Source organism: Somniosus microcephalus, chromosome 20 (genome assembly GCF_052327205.1).
Source record: "Somniosus microcephalus isolate GS21.2 chromosome 20, FLI_Smic_1.0, whole genome shotgun sequence".
Classification (NCBI taxonomy): domain Eukaryota; kingdom Metazoa; phylum Chordata; class Chondrichthyes; order Squaliformes; family Somniosidae; genus Somniosus; species Somniosus microcephalus.
In genome coordinates, this window is record NC_141006.1 from 57,515,015 (window position 1) to 57,540,673 (window position 25,659).

Sequence of the window (25,659 nt, forward strand, 5' to 3'; positions counted from 1 at the left end):
CAGCGGCAAAATTAAAATGCGTGGAGCATAACTCCCCTCCTCAAGGTCACTTATCCCAATTACACCTCCCTCCCTCCCCGCCTGATCTATTATTCCTCTGAACCGTGATAAGCTGCGATCCCCTTTTTAACATGTTGTTGCACTTTTTTTTTGCCATGATTGGAGCAACGGCCCCTTTAAGGAAGAAGTAAAGGCTTTTCTTTTAAAATCCAGCTCCGGGCCAATAACCGGCTCCGTCCCTCGGAGCAGCAGCCAATCAGGGAGCAGTCGCTGGGCAGATTTCTGCCCCCCTCCTTCCCATATCTGGGGGAGAGGTTAATTAAACAGGGGATTAAGGCGCTCAGGGGGCGATGCAGCCGGCTCCTGAAGCTTCACCGCAGTCAGAGCCAGTGACTGCGTGAGAGATTGCTGCCAGTTAACCCGCTCTCTCCCGCAATCCCCGAGCTTTCCCTTTATGCTCCGAGCTTGCAGTTTACCATCAATTACTTAGCAATCAGAAAGGAGAGAAAACAGAGCTCCTGTTTATAGCACATTGACAACTGGCATTTATATAGCGCCTCTCGCCTCCTGAGTCAGCAGGTTGTGGGTTCACAGTCCCACTCCAAAGTTTTGAGCACAAAAATCTAGGCTGACACTCGGGTGCAGTGCTGAGGGTGTGCTGCACTGTTGGAGGTGCCGCCTTTCGGATGAGACGTTAAACCGAAGCCCCGTCTGCCCTCTCAGGTGGATGTAAAAGATCCCACCGCACTATTCTGAAGACGAGCAGGGGACTTCTCCCCGGTGTCCTGGCCAACATCTATCCCTCAACCAACATCACTAAAATAGATTATCTGGTCATTATCACATTGCTGTTTGTGGGACCTTGCTGTATGCAAATCGGCTGCCATGTTTCCTACATTACAACAGCGACTACACTTCAAAAGTACTTAATTGGCTGTAAAGCACTTTGGGACCTCCTGAGGTCGTGAAAGATGCCATATATATGCAAGTCTTTTTTTATTTGATACGAGCCACTTAAGGAGATATTAAGACCAAAAGCTTTGTCAAAGAGGTAGGTTTTAAGGAGTGTCTTAAAGGAGGAGAGGTAGAGAGGCGGACAGGTTTAGGAGGGAATTTCAGAGCTTAGGGCCTAGGCAGCTGAAGGCATTGCTGCCAATGGTGGAAGAACTTAAAGGTGATGCTTCCCTTGGTTGAATACTCTGCCGACACTCACTGTCCCGGTTCATGAATGAAGAAATTTGGGTGAGGTGCTGGACAAAGACTCAACTAGAGCCAGCACAGCAGGAGAAAACTGGGTGAAGAATAAAACACACTATTGGCAGCCGTACCTTCAGCTGCCTAGGCCCCAAGCTCTGGACTTCCCTCCCTAAACCTCTCTCTCTTCCTTTAAGATGCTCCTTAAAACCTACCGCTTTCACCTGTCCTAATATCTCCTTATGCGGCTTGGTGTCAAATCTTATTTGATAATCGCTCCTGTGAAGTGCCTTGGACGTGTTACTGCGTTAAAGGTGCTATATATGTATGCAAGTTGTTTTTGTTGTTAAAACAAATTAAGGATCACATTTTACCCTGAAATGTTTTGATATCGGGATGTGCCGTTGTTAGGTGCTTGTACAAAGCAGCTCCATTTAATCTCCTTAATGTGTTATGTTTTGTTCTGTGAAGTCTGTTAGTTCTTCTGGTGGCCTGTAAGGTCCCAGAGGGGATTGATGTTCTGTGCAAGTAATGTTTTCATAACACTGCAGTCAATGAGAGAGAGCAACAGGCACAACAAGATGTGAAGCTAAGACCAGAAACTTTGTGTGTGTATGTAAGCGTCATTGTGTGTGTATGCGTCATTGTGTGTGTGTACGTCATTGTGTGTGTGTATGTGTTATTGTGTGTGTGTGTGTCATTGTGTGTGTGTATGCGTCATTGTGTGTGTGTGTGCGTCATTGTGTGTGTGTGCGTCATTGTGTGTGTGTATGTCATTGTGTGTGTGTATGCGTCATTGTGTGTGTATGCGTCATTGTGTGTGTATGCGTCATTGTGTGTGTGTATGCGTCATTGTGTGTGTATGCGTCATTGTGTGTGTTTATGTCATTGTGTGTATGCGTCATTGTGTGTGTATGCGTCATTGTGTGTGTGTATGTCATTGTGTGTGTGTATGTCATTGTGTGTATGCGTCATTGTGTGTGTGTATGTCATTGTGTGTGTATGCGTCATTGTGTGTGTATGCGTCATTGTGTGTGTATGTGTCATTGTGCGTGTATATGCGTCATTGTGTGTGTGTGTATGCATCATTGTGTGTGTATGTCATTGTGTGTGTATGCGTCATTGTGTGTGTGTATGCGTCATTGAGTATGTCATTGTGTGTATGCATCATTGTGTGTGTGTATGCGTCATTGTGTGTGTGTATGCGTCAGTGTGTGTGCATCATTGTGTGTGTGTATGCGTCATTGTGTGTGTATGTCATTGTGTGTGTGTGTGCGTCATTGTGTGTGTGTATGTCATTATGTGTGTATGTGTCATTGTGTGTGTGTATGTGTCATTGTGTATGTCATTGTGTGTGTGTGTGTGTGTATGTGTCATTGTGTGTGTATGTGTCATTGTGTGTGTATGTGTCATTGTGTGTGTGTGTATGTGTCGTGTGTGTGTATGTGTCATTGTGTGTGTATGTGTCATTGTGTGTGTATGTGTCATTGTGTGTGTGTGTGCATGTGTCAATGTGTGTGTGTATATGTGTGTCATTAGGGTGGAGTGTGTTATATAAAGTTAATACACAGGGAAGAATATGTTACACATCAAGGGGATGCAACAATATCGACATTACTTCAACCCTAAAGTTACATGCAAACTGGGTACATGAAATTGTTGTGAATTTGGCATACTTCATTTTTACAATATAACACCCTACATTTTGTTCACGAATAATGTTAAACTACACAAGCGTGATCAGACAACCTACTAACGGTTCCTCAAATGGCCCTGTACCCCCACATGGTGATATTGCTCACATAGTCACCAATATCAGGAGCTCGCGGCAGAATATGTGACGGTTTTACATGCATCGGCTATAGACGACCATCCTGCAAAGTGGAGTTGGAGAGCGCATGGAATCATTCTCTGTAACAAGTCGCCAAGAACACTTTTACCCATTTCGCACGCATTTATCTTTACAAAGAATCAACTGGTTGCAAATGCACCTGACTGCTCAAGTTTATAAGATGACTAAAAAAAAACAAAAATGGCCTTCCCGCCTACCTGAAGTTCATAGACGCCCCCTGGATCTGACGCGTATAGCCCAGGAGAATCCTACGTTCAATTCCCTGGGTGGGGCTGAGGGGCAGGGGGAGGGGGTCAGGTAAAGGTGTTACAATTGGCCTCGGCGCTATAGCGCTCGCGAGGGATTGGGAATTTACCTGGGCTCCCAGTCCTGATCACCATCCAATGACCTCTGCTCCTCCTGATGCTGCAATACTGAATGTACGTGTGTGTGTATGGATATTGGGTGAGGACAGGACCACGATGCCTTCCGTGGTCGAACAGTCTACCCGCGCTCACAATATAGGCTTGCACATACAGGAAAAAAAGACTTGGATTTATATAGCGCCTTTCACGATCACCCGGTGTCCCAAAACAGCCAATGAAGTACTTTTTGAAGTGTAGTCACTGTTGTAATGTAGGAAACGTGACAGCTAATTTGCGCACAGCAAGTTTCCACAAACAGCAATGTGATAATGACCAGATAATCTGTATTAGTGATGTTGATTGAAGGATAAATATTGGCCAGGACACCGGGGATAACGCCCCTGCTCCTCTTCAAAATAGTGCCGTAGGATCGTTTGCGTCCACCTGAGAGGGACAGACAGAGCCTCGGTTTAACGTCTCATCTGAAAGACGGCCCCTCTGACAGTGCAGCACTCCACTGGTGTGTCAGCCTAGTGTTTCTGCGCTCTAGAGTGGGACTTGAATCTACAACCTTCTGACTCAGAGGCGTGGGTGCTACCAAAGGCTGACAAGAACAGCGATTGGGTCCAGGTATTGGAGAACTGTGAAACTGTACCCCAGCAAAAAAAGCATGGGTGGATGGATAGCGGGCGAGGAGGAGCGGGATAACAGGACAGGCCATGAAACATGGCACAACAACAACACACAAACCACCGACTGCAGCTTAAAGCTGCCTGCGGCACAGGGAGCTTTGCATGCGGTGTTTCAGAGCAGCATGGAGCCTGATTGGAGATGCCGCAATGCTGAGAACGACAACTCGCCCTCCCCGCCCCGTTCGAAAGAAAATAATCAATCTTTTAAATGCAAATTAAAGAGAATAATTAAGCAGTCCACAAGTAACACAGCTCAATTTCCAGCTCGCTTCAGTGAAAGCCTGGCGTATTTCAGAAAGTGCAGCGTCCCTCCGCTTGCTGCAGGGAACGTGAGAGAGAAAAAAACAATTAGCCGGGCGCAAGCAGAATTTTAATTTGCTTAAATATTTACAGTAATTTAGCAGCACGCCGAGTCAGAAGCTGTGAAGCTGCCATTTAGCTGCCCCCCCTCCCCCTTTCCCCATTCCCCACAGGCCCCTCGAATCGCTTGGCTGCCTTTTGGGGGTTGGTGCCTGAGGCGGGTGATTTAGCAGCGAGAGGCGGGGGAGGAGGCGCAGGGAGATCCGTTTCATTCCTCTTTTTTTCTCTCTCTCTCTCGCGCATCTCCTCTGCTAATTACCCAAACAGTAATTAGGGAGCGTAATGAGAAACTGGCACCTTGATTAGCATACCTTGTGTCGGGGTCGCGGTTCTCCCCGAAGACTTTCGGAAGCTCCTTGTCGCTGGCCCATGCACACCACACCTCTCTCCTCCCATTGCTTCAGTACGGCCAGGCATTCCTGGCAAGGGACAAGACAGTGACACTCGACATCAGCATCCCATAATCAACAACAACACCAAAAAAAAAAATTAAAATCGAGTGTGTTGTTGAAGGCTCTTAATAAAACGTATACATTTTTTTTGTCTAGTGCAACCCTGTGTGTGCAAACTCATATTGGCTACTGCTCGTGTATTTGACTGACTGCCTCCTGAGAGGGCCCTCAGGCTATGCTTTATTGCTTTTTCACAATGCATCTGCATTGCTCTTTGACACTCGGAACTGCCACTAGGGAACAGATGTTTTGGAGAGATTTTTTTTTGGTTGGGGGGGGGAAAGAACAATGCAATCCCCGCTCCACGTCGATCTCCCAGCAATCTTTCGTCCTTGCTGCAGCAGTCAAGGTTAGCTACTTGAACAGGCACAACTCTCCGAGGCAGGGAGAGACATGAAGAGAGAGAGAAGAGGAGAGAGGTGGGAAGAGGCAGAGAGAGGGTGAGGAGGAGAGGAAAAGGAATAGAGAGAGGGGGGAGAGGAGGACAAAGAGGAAGAAAAGGGAGAGAGAGTATAGGGGGAAATATTAAGCAATGGAAATTGTTTGAAGCAGCTGTACTGGGTAATTTAACTAACCGTGAAATGGTCTAAATTGATAAGAGGACTGAGACTGTTACAAATTAGCCACAGCAATACTGTCACTCTTTACAAACTGACACATGGGGTTCAACACAAAGATTTGGGACCTCTCCTTGCCCTTGCCTCCTGCCTCTGTAACACCCAGATCTACATGTCCAACATATCTTCCCCCAGCCCAACCCCTCCGCCACTGCCTTTGTGTTGTCAGACAATTTGTCCGACACCAGCCTTGAATGAGATTTAATGTTCTCTGGCTCCAAAGGTGGGAAGCTCAAAGCTGTTGTCTTCAACTCCTGCCACAAGCTCAGCTCCATTGCCATGGATTCCATCCCCTTCCCTGGCCATTGCCTCAGGGAGAACCGGCCTTTAATTCTTGTTCAACCCTGAAGTGCTTGTCAGATCCCATACCATCTCCATCACTAAGATCGCTTACTGCTTCACACAAAGGGTAGTGGAAATCTGGAACTCTCTCCCCCAAAAACTGTTGAGGCTGGGGGTCAATTGAAAATTAAAAAACTGAAATTGGTAGATTTTTGTTAGACAAGGGTATTAAGGGTTATGGAACCAAGCCAGGTAGATGGAGTTAAGAAACAGATCAGCCATGATCTAATTGAATGGCAGAACAGACTCGAAGGACTGAATGGCCACCTCCTGTTCCTATTAAGTCCTGCATGACCCTTGTCCTCACTGACCTCCATTGGCTCTTTGTCCCCCTCTACCTCATATTTAAATTCACCCCACCTTATCTCTGTAACCTCATCCAACACTACAGCTCACACCTCAAACTCTCCCTTCCTCTGAATCCAGCCTCCTCTACACCCCACCCCCAACATTCACCCCACGATTGGCAGCAGACCCTTCAGCCACCTAAGTCCTGATCTCTGGGTTTCCCCTCCACTTCTCCACCTCTCTTTCTTTAAAATCATCCTGAAAACCCATCTATTATGCCTAGGCTTTTGTTTACTCCCTCCGGTCTCTGTCTTCCCTCGCTCGCTTTCTATTTCCTTATCCGTGAAGCCCCTATACTCTCTATACATTAAAGACACTATATAAATGCAAGTTGTTGTTGCTGAATTTAGTGTCATGCCTATGAGGAATGCGATTGAGACTGCTCAAAATCCTTTCACTTAGAGCCCTTGCAGCCTTCAGACTGAGGAGCCTGTCATCCCTTTGGTCTGGGCCAAACTTAAACCCAGGTCTGAAAGGCCTACCTTCCACCCTCGATAAACTTGAGTTCATCCAAAATCTGCTGCCCATATGCTAACTCATACAAAGTCCTGTCCACCCATCACCCCTGTGCTCGCTGACCTACATTGGCTCCCGTTTCTGCAATGCCTCGATTTTAAAATTCTGCATCCTTTTCAAATCCCTCCATGGCCTCGCCCCTCCCTATCTCTGTAACCTCCTCCAACCCAGCAACCCGCCGCGATCTCTGCACTCCTCCAATTCTGGCCTCTTGTGCATCCCTGATTTTCATTGCTCCACCATTGGCAGCCGTGCCTTCAGCTGCCTGGGCCCTAAGCTCTGGAATTCCTTCCCTAAAATCCTTTGCCTCTCTACCTCTCACTCCTCACTTTAAGATGCTCCTTAAAACATACCTTACCTGTCCTAATATCTCATTATGGTGTCAAATTTTCAAATTTCTTCTGGTAATGCTCCTGTGAAGCGCCTTGGGATGTTTTACGACACTAAAGGCTCTATATAAATACAAGTTGTTTTTGAGAAAGTCCAACCTTACAGCATTACCTGGGCCTCTGAAAAGAGTGAGTCTTCAGGAAGAACAGGGATTTTCAAACAAGAGGAAAAGCAAGAACTTTATGCTCAAAGTACCACACCTGCTCCCTTAACAAAAAGAATCACATTACAGTACTTGTATTTATGTAAGGGGAGGTTCTACAAATTCATTCTCTCAGTGCAACGCCTCATGCATCAGGAGGTGCATTTTGGAATTCTGTGAACGGAGGTCAGGATTTTAATGAGTGGAGAATCCTGAAGGACCCCCTGATATCAATGCCTGAACTCCTACCATGCGCTCCCAGAACATGCCCGCTCCTGGCTTGTAACACCAAACGTCTCAAAGTATTCCACACTTGACAGTGGCAACTGCTATGGAGCCAAAGATGGCAGCCACCTTGCATCAGCAATGTTCCACTTAGATGTCAGCCTCGGCTCAGTGGTAGCATTCTTGCCTCGAAGTCAGAAGGTTGTGAGTTCTGGTCCCACTCCAGAGACCTGAGCACAAAATCCAGGCTGACAGTCCCAGTGCAGTGCTGAGGGAGTGCTGCACTGTCGGAGGTGCCGTCTTTCAGACGAGTTGTTAAACCGAGGCCCCATCTGCTCTCTCAGGTGGATGTAAAAGATCTCATGGCACTATTTCGCAGAAGAGCAGGGGCGTTCTCCCCAGTGCCCTGGGCAATCTTCTTCTTCTTAGGCAGTCCCTCGGAACTGAGGATGACTTGCTTCCACATTAAAAATGAGCTCGCAGGTGGCTAATTAGTCCAATGCGGGACCTACAGTCTCTGTCACAGATGGGGCAGACGGTGGTTGAAGGGGCGGCTGGGTGGGGTGCTTGGCTTGACATGCGCTCCTTGCGCTGCCTGCGCTTGGCTTCTGCTTGCTCCCGGCGAAGAGACTCGAGGTGTTCGGCACCTTCCCGGATGCTTCTCCTCCACTTTGTGCGGTCTTGGGCCAGGGATTCACAGGTGTTGGTGGGGATGTTGCACTTTTTCAAGGAGGCTTTGAGGGTGTCCTTGAAGCATTTCCTGTGCCCACCTGGGGCTCTCTTGCCGTGCCGGAGCTCCGAGTAGAGCGCTTGTTTTGGGAGTCTCGTATCGGGCATGCGGACAATGTGACCCGTCCATCGGAGCTGATTGAGCGTGGTCAGAGCTTCGATGCTGGGGATGTTGGCCTGAGCAAGAACATTGACTTTGGTGCGTCTATCCTGCCAATGGATTTGCAGGATCTTGCGGAGGCAGCGTTGGTGGTACCTCTCCAGTGCTTTGAGGTGCCTGCTGTACATGGTCCATGTCTCTGAGGCATACAGCAGGGCAGGTATCACTGCTGCCCTGTAGACCATGAGCTTAGTGCCGGGTTTGAGGTCCTGGTCTTCAAACACTCTCTTCCTCAGGCGACCGAAGGCTGCACTGGCACACTGAAGGCGGTGTTGGACTTCATTGTTGATGTCTGCCCTTGTTCACAGTAGGCTCCCGAGGTATGGAAAGTGGTCCACGTTGTCCAAGGCCTTGTCGTGGATTTTGATAATCGGGGGGCAGCACTGTGTGGCGGGGGCAGGTTGGTAGAGGACCTTTGTCTTACGGATGTTTAGTGTAAGGTCCATGCTCTCGTATGCTTCGGTGAAGGTGTTTACGATAGTTTGGAGTTCGACCTCTGAGTGAGCGCAGACGCAAGCATCGTCTGCATACTGTAATTTGACGACAGAGGATGGGACGACCTTGGATCGGGACTGGAGGCGATGGAGGTTGAACAGTTTCCCGTTTGTTCTGTAAATTAGCTCCACTCCAGCTTACTGAGGGTGAGATGGAGCATTGCAGCAAGGAAGATTGAGAAGAGCGTTGGTGCGATGACACAGCCTTGCTTGACCCCGGTTCGTACGTGAATTGGGTCTGTGGTGGAACCGTTGGTCAGGATCACGGCTTGCATGTCGTCATGAAGCAGGCGGAGGATAGTGACAAACTTTTGAGGGCAGCCGAATTTGAGGAGGAGACTCCATAATCCCTCACGGTTGACAGTGTTGAAGGCCTTTGTGAGATCAAAGAAGGCCATGTACAGTGGTTGGTGCTGTTCCCTGCATTTCTCTTGTAATTGACATGCGGTGAAGATCATGTCCATTGCGCCCCTTAGTGGGCGGAATCCGCATTGCGACTCTGGGAGGAGCTCTTCGGCCACTGGGAGAAGGCGATTGAGGAGGATTCTTGCGATGACTTTCCCTGTGGCAGATAGCAGGGAAACTCCTCTGTAATTACCGCAATTGGGCTTGTCACCTTATCAATGCTAATTTGATCCTGTGAGAGACAACATCATTCATGTCCGAGGCCGGGACCCAGGAGCGAGGACGAGCCCAGCAGCGAGGTCAAGGCCCAGGAGTGGTGCAGCGTGGACCAACAGTGGGGTCGGGGCCCAGGGAAGGTGCGGCACGGGCCAACAGCGAGGTCGGGAGGACCACAATGCATCCTACGAAACTCAGGCAGAGAGGACCTGCAGGAAGGAGGGAGGAGGACAGTAGCATTATGTTTGTGTGTGTGTGCTAGGCCGTTGTAGCAGAGCCTGGTCTCCAGTCGTCTTGGATCCCCTTGCCATTGGACCAAGACCTTGCTCTGTCAAGCCCGTGTGGTAGCTGGTGTGCAACGGCCACCCCACGTTAAAAGAATTCACGCACAGGCATCTTCCACCCTTTAAAATGAAGCTCGGGACCTGGAATGTTAGGACCCTCATGGACAACCCCAACAGCGACAGTCCGGAATGCCGTACTGCTATCATTGCCCGGGAGCTCAGACGCTTCGACATTGACATCGCTGCCCTAAGTGAGACCCGGCGGGCAGGGGAAGGCCAGCTCAAGGAGCAAGGCGGTGGCTACACCTTCTTCTGGAAAGGCAAACCCGAAGAAGAACGCCGCCTCCATGGGGTAGGCGTCGCCATAAAAAATGAACTGATCGGGCGTCTCAGAGACTCCCCTAGTGGTATAAACGAGCGCCTCATGACGCTTCGATTCACCCTAGCCCGAAACCAGTGCGCTACGGTCATCAGTGCGTACGCCCCAACACTGGAAGCCACAGACGAGACCAAAGAGGAATTCTACTCCAGCCTCGAACAATCCCTGTCCCGAGTCCCAACGGGCGACAAGCTGATCCTCCTTGGTGACTTCAACGCCAGAGTTGGAAAGGACACAGACCTCTGGGGAGGTGTGATCGGCAGAGAGGGGGTAGGGAAAGTCAACTCCAATGGTACCCTCCTCCTGTCGAAATGCTTAGAACATGGCCTCGTCATAACCAACACCTTGTTCCGTCAGAGAGACAAGTACAAGACTTCATGGCAGCACCCTCGTTCCAAGCAGTGGCATCTGCTGGACTACGTCATCGTCCGAATGAGGGACCGCAAGGATGACCGCATCACCCGTGCCATGACAGGAGCTGATGACTGCTGGACAGACCACCGCCTAATCTGCTCTGTCATCTCCATCAATGTAGCCCCAAAACAGCGGTGGCAACAGAAACAATGCCGCAGGAAAATTAACGCTGGAGCACTCAAAGACCCCGCTAAGAAAGCCCTATTCAGCCTGCGCCTCATAAACAACCTGACGACTCCCAGTGATGCAGAGACACAGAGTGCCCACAGCGTCTGGTCTGCACTCAAGGCCTCCATAATCAGCACCTGTGAAGAGACGCTCGGTCACTCAACCAGGAAACACCAAGACTGGTTCGACGAGAATGACCAGGAGATCCAGGAGCTAATAAGCCGCAAGCACAAGGCATTTCTGATCTGGAAACAGCATCAGAACTTGAGAGCAAGAAAGCAGCTCTACAGAAGCCTGAAGGCCGAGGTCCAACAAAAAACTCGCGACCTAAAGAACAGATGGTGGGTGGAGAAAGCGCAGGAGATCCAGCAGCTAGCCGACAACCACGACGTGCGTGGATTCTTTAGCGCAGTCAAGACCATCTACGGCCCAAGCACCCAAGGCCCTTCCCCAATGCGAGCCAAGAACGGAGAGGTACTCATCAAGGACAGAGAGGCAGTCAGGAGCACTTTGAAGATCTCCTTAACCACGACTCTGTCTTCGACACGAGTGTCCTCAACTCCATCCCACAGCATGCTACCCGCCACCATCTCAGCACAACCCCAGCCCGGCATGAGGTTGAAAAGGCCATCTGACAACTGAAGAACAACAAGGCCTCAGGAGCAGATGGAATCCCCGCCGAGGCACTAAAGCATGGCGGAGAAGCACTACTGGCGCCCTGGGCAATGTTTATCCCTCAGCCAACATCACTAAAAACAGATTATTTGGTCATTAGAAACATAGAAACATAGAAGATAGGAGCAGGAGTAGGCCATTCGGCCCCTCGAGCCTGCTCCGCCATTCAATGAGATCATGGCTGATCATCCAAATTCAGTACCCTGTCCCTGCCTGTTGTTTGGGGGAGCTTGCTGTATGCAAACTGGCTGCCGTGTTTCCTACATTGAAACTACACTTCAGAAGTACTTCATTGGCTGTGGAGCACTTTAAGATGTCCTGAGGTTGTGAAAGGTGCTATATAAATGCAAATACTTTCTTTCTAGATGAACCGATGGTCAACCTGTGGTTCGGCCGAGAGGGGAATGAGCCAGGATGGGAGCAATGGGAGCGCTCTGTAATGTACCAAGCAATCACTTTAAAAGGAGAGTTACCCCATCATTAAAATCATGCCTCGTCCTAGCTATTTGGTTTAATTTGTACTAAAAAAAAAATAATATATTGTTTTGTTTTGAATTGATTGCATTGACCTCAAGGAATAGGAGATTTGAGCGGGTGGTAAATCACACTCAATATCTAGAGGTTGATTAAGGTGATATCACCCGGATTTGGGCAAGATTTTCAGATCCGGGCGCTGGAAATTCTACCGCCTAATCCTGGGAACAGCACAAGTGGTTTGCATTAAAAACAATTCGAAGTGTGTGCACAGCGGGAGGCAATCTCCAGCTCCCGCAGCCATCGTAAAAGGTAACGGAATAGGTTTGTGATCATTTATTTAACAAGCACGCGCTTCACAGTTAGTGGCATTTCCTGGCTGTGAGTTTATTTCGGGCAGGGTCACTCACTGTCACTTTGGTTCCCTTCAGGAGGAACAGTTGGAATACTTTCAACCGCTCTTTCTTGCAATTGTTGCAAATTGGTGTGATTTTACCTCAGACTGATGGTTCATCAGATGGCCCTGGATGGTATTGAGCTACACAGCAGGGAGGTCCCAAATTCCATCCTCCGAGTCAGTTGCTGTCAAGCCAGTGTGCTGGCAACTCACCGGTAACACTCCTCATGTCGGAGCCTTGATAATGAGCCGAGACTGTTACTGTCCTCGCCCGGCATCCTATATACACAAACACACACACACACACACACAACACAGACATACATAAACACACACCACACACACACACACACAACACAGACACAGACACCACATACACACAACACAGACACACACAACACAGACATACATAAACACACCCCACACACACACACACAACACAGACACAGACACCACATACACACAACACAGACACACAACACAGACATACATAAATACACACCACACACAAACACAGACACACACAACACACACACACACACCACATACACACAACACAGACACACAACACAGACACACAACACAGACATAAATAAACACACACCACACACACAACACAGACATACACACCACATACACACAACACAGACACACACACATACACACAAACACAGACACACACACCAAACACACATACATACAACACAGACACACACACAACACAGACATACATAAACTCACACCAGACGCACACAACACACACACACACCACACACACATACACACACAACAGACATGCACATATTACAGACACACACAACACACACACAACACAGACATACATAAACACACACAACACCCATACATACAACACACACACCACACACACAATACAGACACATACAACACACACATACACACAACACAGACACACACACCACACACATACACACAACACAGACACACACACCACACACATACACACAACACAGACACACACACCACACACATACACACAACACAGACACACACACCACACACATACACACAACACAGACACACACAAAACATAGATATACATAAACACACATACACAACACACATACAACACACACACAACACACACACACAACAGGCACACAACGCACACACACAACATACTCGCACACACAACACGTACACAATACACACACACCACATACAACACACATATGTAAACACATATACACACAATATAACACACGCAGACAACATACACACATACACATACGTAAACACACAATACAACATGCACACAGATACACACACTCACGCATACACATACAAAACATATACTCACACAGACAAAACGCACATATGTAAATACACACACAGACACACACATACACACACACACATAGACAGACACACACAACACACACGCACACACAGAGCAAGGCTTACTGGGTCATGTACAGGAACAAGGACCCCGGCTGATATTTCCATTCCTGCTCAGAGGCACAGAGACAGTGTGCAGCCTCCCGCCTGCTGCAACAGCTCAAATCATGGATCAAATTTGGATCCTTCTTGGTCTGTGCATCACAGCGCCACTCGAGGCTATGCATATACCCACTGAGCCTTTGGGACACTCGCGTTTTCTTTAAATCTTCACTGTGAGGACGTGAGGTTCTTGTGCAATTAATAATAGGTGACCCTTCCCAACAGAGTAAAGTCATTCCGTTTTCCAAGATGAAAACATCACACTCAGAACCCCGCACACTACACAGCCCAGCTCCTCATTTTATAATTGCTACTTCATTGCACGAAGGTAGAAAATAGAAGCCTTGGGCCCCGTTAGCAGGCAAGCATGTTGGGAAAGCTTCAGCTGTTAATCAGACGCACTCCCCCAAACTGGCCGTGGACACAGCAGGACATTATCTGCCTTATGGCATCCTCGGCAATACTGGCTGCCCAGCGACTGACACAGCTCAATGCAAGCCAGGTGCAAGGGCCTGACATTGGGAAGGTCCAGTGAGGTAAATCAGGTCATATAGAATAATGAGATACTGAGGTAAAATACGAGGGGGAGGAACACGACATGATATAATGGAGGGAGAGGGAGAAATACGAGAACCAACCGTCCGGTGTTTGATACTGACCAGTTCCGCTGTACTTGGAGTGTCAGCCATGGCTCAGTGGGTAGCACTCTTACCTCTAAGTCACAAGGTTGTGGGTTCACAGCCCCACTCCAGAGACTTGAGCACAATAAATCTAGACTGATATTCCTAGTGCAGTACTGAGGGAGTGCTGTATTGCTCGGAGATGCCGGCTTTCAGATGAGACGGTAAGCCAAGGCTCTGTCTACCTTCTCAGGTGGATGTGAAAGATCCCACGGCACTATTTTGCAGAAGAGCAGGGGAGTTATCCCTGGTGTCCTTCACAACACTTATCCTTCAACTGGCATTGCTCAAATAGATAATCTGGTCATTATCATATTAGATGAGGTTTTGATAAGAGTAGAATGGTCTAAATTGCGATGCCCTCCACAGTTACATAGTCTTCTCATGCACATAGCTGAAGAATGGCCCCTCGGCTAAGGAATGGGGCCCCAGATGATGGCTCGCTCCGGGGGGGGGGGAAATAAAATGCCTTTGTCTAATTATTTTTGGGGGATAATTTTAAACAGTGTAGATGTGATCGGAATACTCGGGAGTTGAAGCTCTTTGATCCCAAAAGTTACTGACTGTAACCCATGCAGGTGCAGCAGGCGGTTAAGAAGGCAAATGGTATGTTGGCCTTCGTAGCAAGAGGGTTCGAGTACAAGAACAAGGATGTCTTGCTGCAGTTGTACAGGGCCTTGGTGAGACCGCACCTTGAGTATTGTGTGCAGTTTTGGTCGCCTTATCTGAGGAAGGACGTTCTTGCCATGGAAGGAGTGCAGCAAAGATTCACCAGGCTGATACCTGGGATGGCAGGAATGACGTATGAGGAGAGATTGTGTCGATTGAGCTTGTACTCACTGGAGTTTAGAAGATTGAGAGGGGATCTCATCGAAACCTATAAAATTCTGTCAGGCCTGGACAGACTAGATGCAGGAAGGATGTTTCTGATGGCCGGGGAGTCCAGAACCAGGGGTCATAGTCTAAGGATAAGGGGTAAGCCATTTAGGACTGAAATGAGGAGGAACTTCTTCACCCAGAGAGTGGTGAACCTGTGGAATTCTCTGCCACAGAGGGCGGTGGAGGCCAGTTCATGAAGTATATTCAAGAAAGAGTTGGATATATTTCTTAAGGCTAAAGGGATCAAGGGATATGGGGAGAAGGCAGGGACAGGGTACTGAATTTGGATGATCAGCCATGATCTCATTGAGTGGCGGAGCAGGCTCGAAGGGCCGAATGGCCTACTCCTGCTCCTATCTTCTACGTTTCTATGTTTCATCTTTCCCAACAACACCAGTCTCAGTCGGTGATTAAACAGCACCATTCAACAACTTTAAATAAAAATGAACAGTGATTACCAGGACAATGTTTAAAATCTTGCTAATCGAGAAAAATTCTTCATCTCCTTCTGCACAATAGGAAATACTGGGGTAGATTTTGACTTTGTACGACAGTGTAAAAAGGACGATAGCGAATTGGCAGCTGTTTTATATTTCTCCATTTATATTGCTGTTGAAATCAATGGAAATAAAAATGGGGAGAGATGGACAGCAGGCTTCCGACTCGCGATCACCCATCTTACACTGTCTCATAAAGTCAAAATCTACCCCCCACCCCCCCTCACTTGCAGAAAAGCACATCCACCTCAGCCCACTGAAACAGAAAACCTCTTTCTCATCATTTTATTAAGGCAGTTTACCTAACGGGAAGACTAATCTGAAAAAAAAAGATTAAAATAAATTATCCACATGAATTCATTTCAGTACATTCACGTTATTAGTCTGAACTGGGAGTTATCTTGCTGTGGAAATTCAGCGAGAGACGGGGCGACATGTACTGGTTTGTACCTCGCTCTCCTGTCATTGATGGATTACCCCTATGTTATAATCAATCAACAGGACTGTCATTAATGCTCCATGCCCCTCATCCCAGTTTGTTGCTTAAAAAAAACGCACTGCCCTCCTTTGTTACATCCTTTTCACCCCAAACTTGTATTTGATGCAAGACCTTCTCCTGAAGGTTACCAGCTTTTGCCTGTCACCAATACCGGACAGGGGAGGGGGCAGGATAAGGGACAGGATCTGTGGGGTGGGATCGTTCCCTTAACTGAAAAATTAATTTGAAAGCCTTAATTAATAACGCCTCCACATCACAAATCACGGACGGAAGGGGGTGTGGGGTGGAATAGACTGCATTATTTTGAAACACATACTTTGCCTTTTATAGATTTCCAATCTTCCCACTAAAAATGAGGCTGCCTTTTACCCCGTCCAAAACTGGGACCTTTTGAAAATAAAACACACACACACACACACACACACACACTCATGGGCACACACACACGCAATCACTCGTGCACACACACACACTCATGTGCACACACACACACCCATGGGCACACAGGCACGCAATCACTCGTGCGCACACATTCATGCGCACACACACGTTCACACGCACGTGTTACAGACATTCATGCGTGCATACTCGTGCTCACGCATACATGTGCACACACGCATTCATGCACACAAACGTTTATGCACGCGCGCAAACACACACAGCCGCGTACACACACGCACTGCTGCATGTGTGACGGTGAACTGGGTCACTGTGCATCTCCACAGCAGTTTTTTTTTCTCACTGCAGAAATTGAAAAACAGTTCTCTGAATATTAAAACGAGCAGATGCCATCCCCCCCTTCCCGCTCTGAAACCCAACTGTCTGGTCCAACTCCTCCTCCCCCCCCCCCCTTCCCCACTTGTCCGGTGGCCTAGCTCTAGGAGAGCGTACAAAGGCTGCAGGATTAACATCTTCAGTCTGTGCAGGACCTGCAAATGATGTTGATCAGACACTACAAGCCAAATAAAATACTGTGATGAAGGGCGCGATGGATTTAATCACATGCGCTAATCAGAAAGAGAAAAAACACACAGCAGATTTACAGATTTGCACATCAAAAGGTTAAATTGTCCACTTAAAAGACTGTTCCAATTTGCATATTCATAAGTTAATAATATGGCCGCTTTTCGTTTCCAGCTCGAAAGGATGTATATATATATATATACACACATCGCCTAAATGTTCACTTTTTTCCTCCCTCAGCTGCTTTTTTCCAGCAGTTTCTCTTTCTATTTCAAATTTCCAGCACTTGCTTTTATTTTCTCTTCTTTTGACTAATTTAGCCTTTAAACAAAATAACAAAAGTAGTAGTTTCGTATTAAAAGTTTCACGGAGGGGGCGAAAGGGAGGAGAACACGCCATGACATCATCCATGACACAGCGATGTCACCCGTCACATTCGTGCTGGTGGTTTTCTTTGTCTTCTGTGAACCTGTTGTGTTCATCGAACTGGGGCGGGGGGTGGCGGGGCGGGGGTGGGGGGGGGTGTCAGTGCCAGAGAAGGGAACGACTCAAATCTCAGGCGCCCAGCGTCAACAGCCTTGACTCTCGGGGCAGATACAGCAACGGGTCGGATTTAGAGCAGAGTCGCTCCTCCTGTGCTCCAATAGCACACCGTAACCCTCAGCCCCCAGCAGATCGCACAGCAGGGCGACCCTTCCAGTCCCCGCGGCCAACCATCTTTTATGATTGCAAAGGCAAAATACTGCGGGTGCTGGAATTCTGAAATATAAGCAGCAAGTGCTGGAAATACTCAGCAGGTCAGGCAGCATCTGTGGAGAGAGAAACAGAGTTAACGATTCAGGTCGGTGACCCTTTGTCAGAATTGGAAAATGTGTGATCATCTGTGTGTGAGATTGCCAATGTCATGATGAATCATAGACTTTTTTTTGTGGTGGGACTGAGCTCGGGGGATCGACAATTCCTCGGCCCGCACAGTAGAGTTCGGGCGTTCGAGGTGAAATGAAGTCCTGATGTAACCTGGATACACCAGGGCATCAATTTGAAGACGGAGGTGGTGATGGCCCCTTTAAATGAAAGCTACCGTTTATGAGCTGAATGAGTTGGGGTTAAAAGTTGGCCCTGGCCATCACCCACACTCTCTCCCCCTCCTCCCACCAAGTCTTCTTTCTCTCTATTGTAATTAAGAGTGAAGTTAAAGAGGGATCACCTAGAACCCATTGTTAGAGAATGGATTCCAGTCCACATCCATCAGCTCAAACAGCAGATGCCGGTCTAATTTCAGGCAGGCTTAGATGGATCAGTTGAATGTTTTAGCTTAAATGTGACCATCAGTGGGACGATAAACCCGTGCATCACACAAATTGAAAGGTACAAGGGCGGATTACCGAACCATCTTCCGTGATCAGGATAAGAGGAAGGTTGACAAGACAGCGAGGAGATTAAATTTAGCTAACCCTTTCAGAGTTTCGCGCTGCTAAAAATGCCTCGCCACCAAAGTCCTTTACTGCTTCATGTACTTCAAATGAGCCCGGCTATTAGTGGGCACAGTCATTCAGCACAAAACTGCTCAGAATTCAGCTCCAATCGGCAAATTCACTCATTCTACAAGGGTGGCTGCTATGGGACATAGCGATGTCACACTGATGTTTTACGGTGCATTCTTCTAAAGGTTGGGACTAAGGCATATTGTGGAAGTGAAGTAAATGGAGATCTAATTGGCCAGTAGCCTGTGCTGTACCTGGCTTGGGGCGCTCAATGCTGATGCTGGCGTAACAATGTTATGTGTGCGCATTTCTGGCAGCAAATATCACCCACAGTTACTGTTATATAAAGCTCTGGTTAGACCCCATTTAGAGCACTGCATTCAATTCTTGGCACTGCACCTCAGCAAGGATATATTGACCTTAAAGTGGGTGCAGCGCAGATTCACCAGAATGATACCGGGGCTAAAAGGGTTAAATTAGGAGGACAGGTTGCATAGACTAGGCTTGTATTGCCTCGAGTATAGAAGATTAACGGGTAATCTAATTGAGGTGTTTAAGATGATTAAAGGAGTTGATAGGGTAGAGAGAGAGAAACTAGTTCCTCTGGTGGGAGAGTCCAGAACAAGGGGGCATAGCCTTAAAATTAGAGCCAGGCCGTTCGGGGGTGATGTCAGGAAGCACTTCTTCACACAAAGGGTAGTGGAAGTCTGGAGCTCTCTCCCCCAAAAAACTATTGAGGCTGGGGGGGTCAATTGAAAATTTCAAAACTGAGATCAATAGATTTTTTGTTGGACAAGGGTATTAAGGGTTATGGAACCAAGGCGGGTAGATGGAGTTAAGATACAGATCAGCCATGATCGAACTGAATGGCGGAATGGGCTCGAGGAGCTCCTGTTCAAGCGGTCGGCCATATTGTGAAATCGCAAGAGTTCCAGGGAAGTGTGACCAGCTGGTATGGTGGAATCAGCCCAGGATTTCTACTCTCCTGATATGTGCGGCCTACAAAAGTGGCCTTGGTGCTGGGATTGTACAATAACCCGCGGATTAGAAAAGTCTCACGCTCTCCAATACCAACATCCCTCACTGAGGTGTACGGTGGTGTAATGGTCGTGTTACTAGACTAGTAGTCCAGAGGCCTGGATTAATAATCCAGTAGAAGGTGAGTTCAAATCCCACCATGGCAGTTTACAAATTTGAAATTCAGTTTTAAAAATCTGGGAGGAAAAAAAGAAAGCGGTCTCAGTAACAATGATCATGAAGCTGTCGGATTGTTGTAAAAACCCAACTGGTTCACGAATGTCCATTACTTGGTCTGCCTGTATGTGACTCCCGTTCCATGTCAAAAGTGGTTGGGCGAAAAAAATTTAGCGCCCCGGAAAAATTAGCGTCCCCGCGACCAAAATTGAGTGGTAGCGCCCAAAGAGGGAAGCGGAGCACTACTGGAAGTGCCCTGCCTCCCTCTTGGGGCGCTGCAAGGAAATATCGCAGCGCTACGTGCCACAACGCCATGCGCTGCGGCACATCGCGCCGTGGTATTGCAGGCCTTCCTCCCCTTCTTAAAGGGGAGGGGCCTTGCGCAGTGCGACCCGGGGATCGGAATGCCGGCAAAAGAGCCCGGCACTCAAGAGAAGTGCCGGGCTCATGGAGCGCAGACGGCACTCCGCGGGGGGGGGGGGCGGGTAAGGAGGCCGGGAACGGGAGCGGAGGCAGGTGCTGGCAGGCTACTAGCAACAAAAATGGCCGCCCGGCACCTCACCTTTAAATAGCGCCGCCCCGGCCGCAGGTAGGCCCCCCTGACCCTGTCAGACATAGCATCCAGCGCTAAGTCAGGGGGTGCTACCGAAAATCACGGGCGGGGCGCAGCGCACGCCGATGATGTCATCGCCGGCAGCGCAGCGCTGCGAGGTGCTAATGGTTAGCACTGCCGCTAACCTCCCGCTGAATTTCGCCCACAAAGCAACCGAATTTTTCCCCCGTTGACACTTAACTGCTCTTTGAAGTGGCCCAGCAAGAAGCTCAGTATATCAGCACCTTCTCAGGGCACCTAGGGATGGGCAATAAATGCTGGTCTTGCCAGTGACGTCCACATCCTGAGAGTGAATTTTTTTTTTTAAATGCTAAAATTTTACCAGATGAAAACATACATAACATTTGATTACAATATTGTACACTGCACTGTTTAAAAACAAACCCAACACTTCTCGCCTTCAAAACCAATTCTTTATGGACAATCTCTCCGGTTTCCTCCCACTGTCCAAAGATGTGTGGGTTAGGTTGATTGGCTATGATAAATTGACCCTTAGTGTTAGGGGGATTAACTACGTGGGGTGACGGGGATAGGGTGGGATATGTGTTGGTGTAGGGGTTACGGGGATCGGGTGGGATATGTGTCGGTGCAGGCTCGATGGGCCGAAATGGCCTCTATCTGCACTGTGGGGTTTCTGTGATTCTGTGATTCTGTGAATCTAATGGCTCAAAACTGCTTTCAATTCACTTATTGTACAAAATACCAATAAAGCCTCCTCCAATTCAGCTCAAGTGTATAGAATCCCAATGGAGCCAACCCCTTCCTATTCACATTCATTTTATAGAATCCCAATGGAAAAAAAAGCTCTACCCATTGAGTCTCAATGTGCAAAATCCCAACTCATTCCCACTGTAGAGAATTACAATGGATCAGATCACTTCCCATTCACTCCCACTCCCTAGAGTCCCAGAGGACCAAACATCTCCCAATTAATTCATATCGTATAGAATTCTAATGATCCAAATCTCTTCCTGCTCATTGATCTAAGCATGAAGCGTTCCCTAATTACCAGGTTTTTGGTGCTCGGCTACAGCCCACTGCCACATTTCATCAGGACATTTTAGAGATTTAATGAGTTTTGTGTCAAATATATATTTGTACTCACAGCATTTCCATTTAGTTTGGAGTGGGCCTTTGCAATGAATGGTTCAACGGACTGCGATACAAAGGCTTGCACATTGTACATTTTTATTCGGCAGTTCCTTTGGTGCTCATGACCCAAAGTGGAACATTTTTTTTGGAAAATTAGGCGTGTGTTTATCAGGACTCGGATGTGTCTGTGTTGTAACAGATATGTAAATAACAGGCAATGTTATGCAAATTAATGCTCGACAGTTGCTTTCTTGTTTAAACGTAGATTCACACCAGCTTTTCTTCAGACGGGGGTGGGGTGGGGGGCAGGGTCCTACATATTCTTCAGACATTTGTAGAGGCCAGTATATCTCTATGCTTTGATTAGATTTGGTTCTGGTACCCAGATTCTGTAACAGTTCTACCTCCATTCTGGGATCATAGTAAGCAGGATCACGGCCGTTACAGGAGAGTCCAGCACTCATGGGGCCAGTGAGGTGTTACATAGAAACATAGAAACATAGAAGATAGGAGCAGGAGTAGGCCATTCGGCCCCTCGAACCTGTTCCACCATTTAATGAGATCATGGCTGATCATCCAAATTCAGTACCCTGTCCCTGCTTTCTCCCCATATCCCGTGATCCCCTTAGCCTTAAGAACTCCTTCTTGAATATATTTAATGAATTGGCCTCAACTGTCTGCTGTGGTAGAGAATTCCACAGGTTCACTACTCTCTGGGTGAAGAAATTCCTCCTCATCTCTGTCCTTGTTACTGAGGTGTTGTTACATTTTTATTAAATTACCCCCCCCCCCACTGTCTAATCTCTTCTGCTGAACACACGGGGTTGGGTTTTCAACTTGACGCCTGGGTGTGAAACTGGGGGCGCAGATCCGTCGCCCGTTATGGAAACCGCCCGATATTCATCCCCATTGAAATCAACGGAAATGAAAATCAGCAACTTGAAAATCTCCCCCAGTGACTCACAAGAAAAAAATGCAAGGAAGAAAAAAAATGGCATTCAGCCCATCAAGCTCGTTCCTCTAGCACTCCAACACACCCCTGGGCCGATTTTAACCCTTCCCGCACATTGAAAACGGGACGGGTGGGTGGCGAAAATGGCCGCAGCGAATTACCTCCCCCACCCCCCCCGGACCAAACTGGTTGCAACTTTATCCCGCATTTTGGAGCAGGCGAGCGGGACACCTGTCGGGAGGCGACGGAGTCCTTCCTTAAATATGCAGATCGGGCTCCGGTGACGTCAATGGGGCCCGACTATAATTTTAAACCAAGACCTGTATGGGGAATCCATCATGGCTTCCCTCCCAGGCCAACCTGGCAGCAAGAGGATCCGGGGCCAGAAGAGGGAAGTAATTTTTTTTTAAATTCTGTTTCCTTGTGGGCCAAGAGGAACAGAAGTGCTCCTCCGGGCCACACAAGGGAACCTTGGCTCTCCCATTCCCCGGGCTTCCCTTCTCCTTTCCCACCTGCAATGCCCTCCTGACCCATCCCCTCCTCCCTTAACAAGAGAAGAACAGGAGTAGGCCATTAGATCATGAAAACAAAACACTGGGGTTCATTTGTGGAGGAACAGAATTGAAAAGTAGGGAAGTTATGCTAAACTTGTACCGAACCTTGATTAGACCACACTTGGAGTCGAGTCATAGGCCGGAATTTTGCCGGCGCACAGGGGGCGGGTTTGGAGGCGGGACATCCAGCAAAATCGCAAAGATTGACAGCGGGTCAGAAACCTGCTGTCAACCCGCTTCCAAACAATCTTCCCAGGTGTCGGGTCCCCGATTTGCGCATGGACCCAACACCTAGCAGCGGGAAGAGGATTATAGCCACTTAACTGCTTGTTAACAGGTTGTTAACAGGCAGTTAAGAGGCTTTTTACAATTTTAACAGGTCTACTGCGGGGTTCCCGACGTCCGGACACCACACCAGGTAAGAGTAGCGTGCTGTGGGTCTACTGTAATGTTTGTGCATTGATGACAGCTGCAGAAGTGGTGTGAAGGATCCAATGGTACACTGGTGAGTTTCAGAGGTAAGAAAATGTTGGGAAAATCATTTTGAATGTATTTAGACTTTTCTGTAGGTGACAAGTTTTGAGTTGTTTGTGTAGTCCCACCTCATTCGGAGAACCTCTCTCACAAGTGACAGATCGCTTCTGTAACCTCACCTGCAGCTGCTATCTGTGCAAGGGCTCACCTTTGTACAGTGATTGTCAGTGTTTGCAGCACCTCAATGCTGTCAAACACTGAAAAATCAGCTGTCAAAAAAAATTGTGTGTGGCCCCTTTAAGAAAACCAGCAGCTAACGCGTCATCAACTGATGTCATCTGACACCGGCTTTCTCTTAATTGGCTGGCAAGCCCACAGGGCGGGGCTTAACAAGGCCAATTGACGCAAAATCACGTCTGTGCGTCGGACGTCGTTGGGGGCGGGACTAGAACCCGGAAGGCAGCTGTCCCGCCCCCAAGCCGCATCGACCAGAAAAATCATGGCCAATGAGTAATAGATTCATACGGCACAGAAGGAGGCCATTTGGCCCATCGAGTCCGTGCCGGCTCTCTGTAGAGCAATCCAGTCAGTCCCATTCCCCCGCTCTATCCCCGTAGCCCTGCAAGTTTATTTCCCTCAAGTGCCTATCCAGTCTCCCCTTGAAAACATTGAGTGTCTCCGCTTCCACCACTTCCGTCGGCAGTGAGTTCCAGGTTATGTGTACAGTTCTGGTCGCCATATTATAAAAAGCATATAGAGGCACTGGAGAGGGTGCAAAGAAGATTTACAAGGATGATAACAGAAATGCGAGGTTATACCTATCAGGAAAGGATGAACAGGCTGGGTCTCTTTTCTCTTGAAAAGAGAAGGCTGAGGGGTGACCTGATAGAGGTCTTTAAAATCCTGAAAGGTTTTGATAGAGTAGAAACATTCATGGGGTAGAGCAAAACTAGAGGCCATCAATATCAGATAGTCACCAAGAAATCAAATAGGGAATTCAGAAGAAACTTCTTTACCCAGAGAGTGGTGAGAATGTGGAACTCGCTACCACAGGGAGTGGTTGAGGCGAATAGTATAGATGCATTTAAGGAGAGGCTAGATAAGCACATGAGGGAGAAGGGACGGACTCGATGGGCTGAATGGCCTCCTTCTGTGCCGTATGACTGTATGACTCTATGGGGGGAAAAATTCAGTTGTTTGCACCTCCCGCAAAGCAACTAGCGCCCGGGCGCGGTGATGTTTGCGCCGCTCGTGAAGTTAACTAGACATTTTGCGGCGGCACTAAACACTACCGCCACGATCTCCTGCGCCGGCAGATTGTGACGTCAGTCGAGTGCGCTACACCCCGGTAGCGCCCCGGACCGGATATTGAGTGGTGCCCCCTGCCTTACCGACTGCTGCTAGCAACAACAGGTTGAGGGGAGCGTTTTGCAGTCAGAAAGGGACTAGGGGAGTGCTATTTAAAGGCGACCGCTTCCTGCCTTTTTTTGTCGGTGACATTTTTGCACCACACATTCTGAGAGAGAGAGAGAGACTTCTGGAGAGATTCAACGCTCTGTGAAGGAGTTTTGAGTACTGAGCAGCACTTTGCAGGTTCATTTTGATTTGCCCTTCCTTGCTTCGCCAGTGCTCTGAGGTAGCGCCTCGCTCCTCGGCCTTTGCGCCTTAAGACAGGTGTGTAGCGCCTGATTTAGCGCTCCAATCACCTCCAGGGGCGATAAAAGCCAAGTTTGCTGTCGGAGGCGATAATTAGCGCCCGGCGCTAAACTTTGCACACGGCCGATAATGGCGCTCCAAACGGGGCGATACCGAATTTTCCCCCCTATGAATAGAGGGTTACGCTGATAGAGTTAGATGAAGAAGGATGGGAGGAGGCTCGAGTGGAGTATAAAAGCCGGCATGGACTGGTTGGGCCGAATGGCCTGTTTCTGTGCTGTATATTCTATGTAACTCTATGGAGTGGTTGAGGCGAATAGCATAGATGCATTTAAGGGGAAGCTAGATAAACACATGAGAGAGAAACAAATAGA

General features: G+C 48.2%; 1 protein-coding gene across 2 annotated transcripts in view; it reads right to left on the reverse strand.

The window, feature by feature from the left end:
* The window catches only part of LOC147103299 (uncharacterized), an 88,341-nt gene that overhangs the window by 57,128 nt on the left and 5,554 nt on the right, over positions 1-25,659 (reverse strand). The window contains exon 2 of one of the 2 annotated variants that reach the window (XM_085962763.1): positions 4,754-4,861. In XM_085962763.1, the coding sequence (XP_085818889.1) occupies positions 4,754-4,859 (106 nt within the window). In that variant the 5' untranslated portion in view covers positions 4,860-4,861. Of the gene's footprint in view, positions 1-4,753; positions 5,080-25,659 lie in introns of those variants that run through there. The other variant, XM_085962764.1, reaches the window with a different exon arrangement.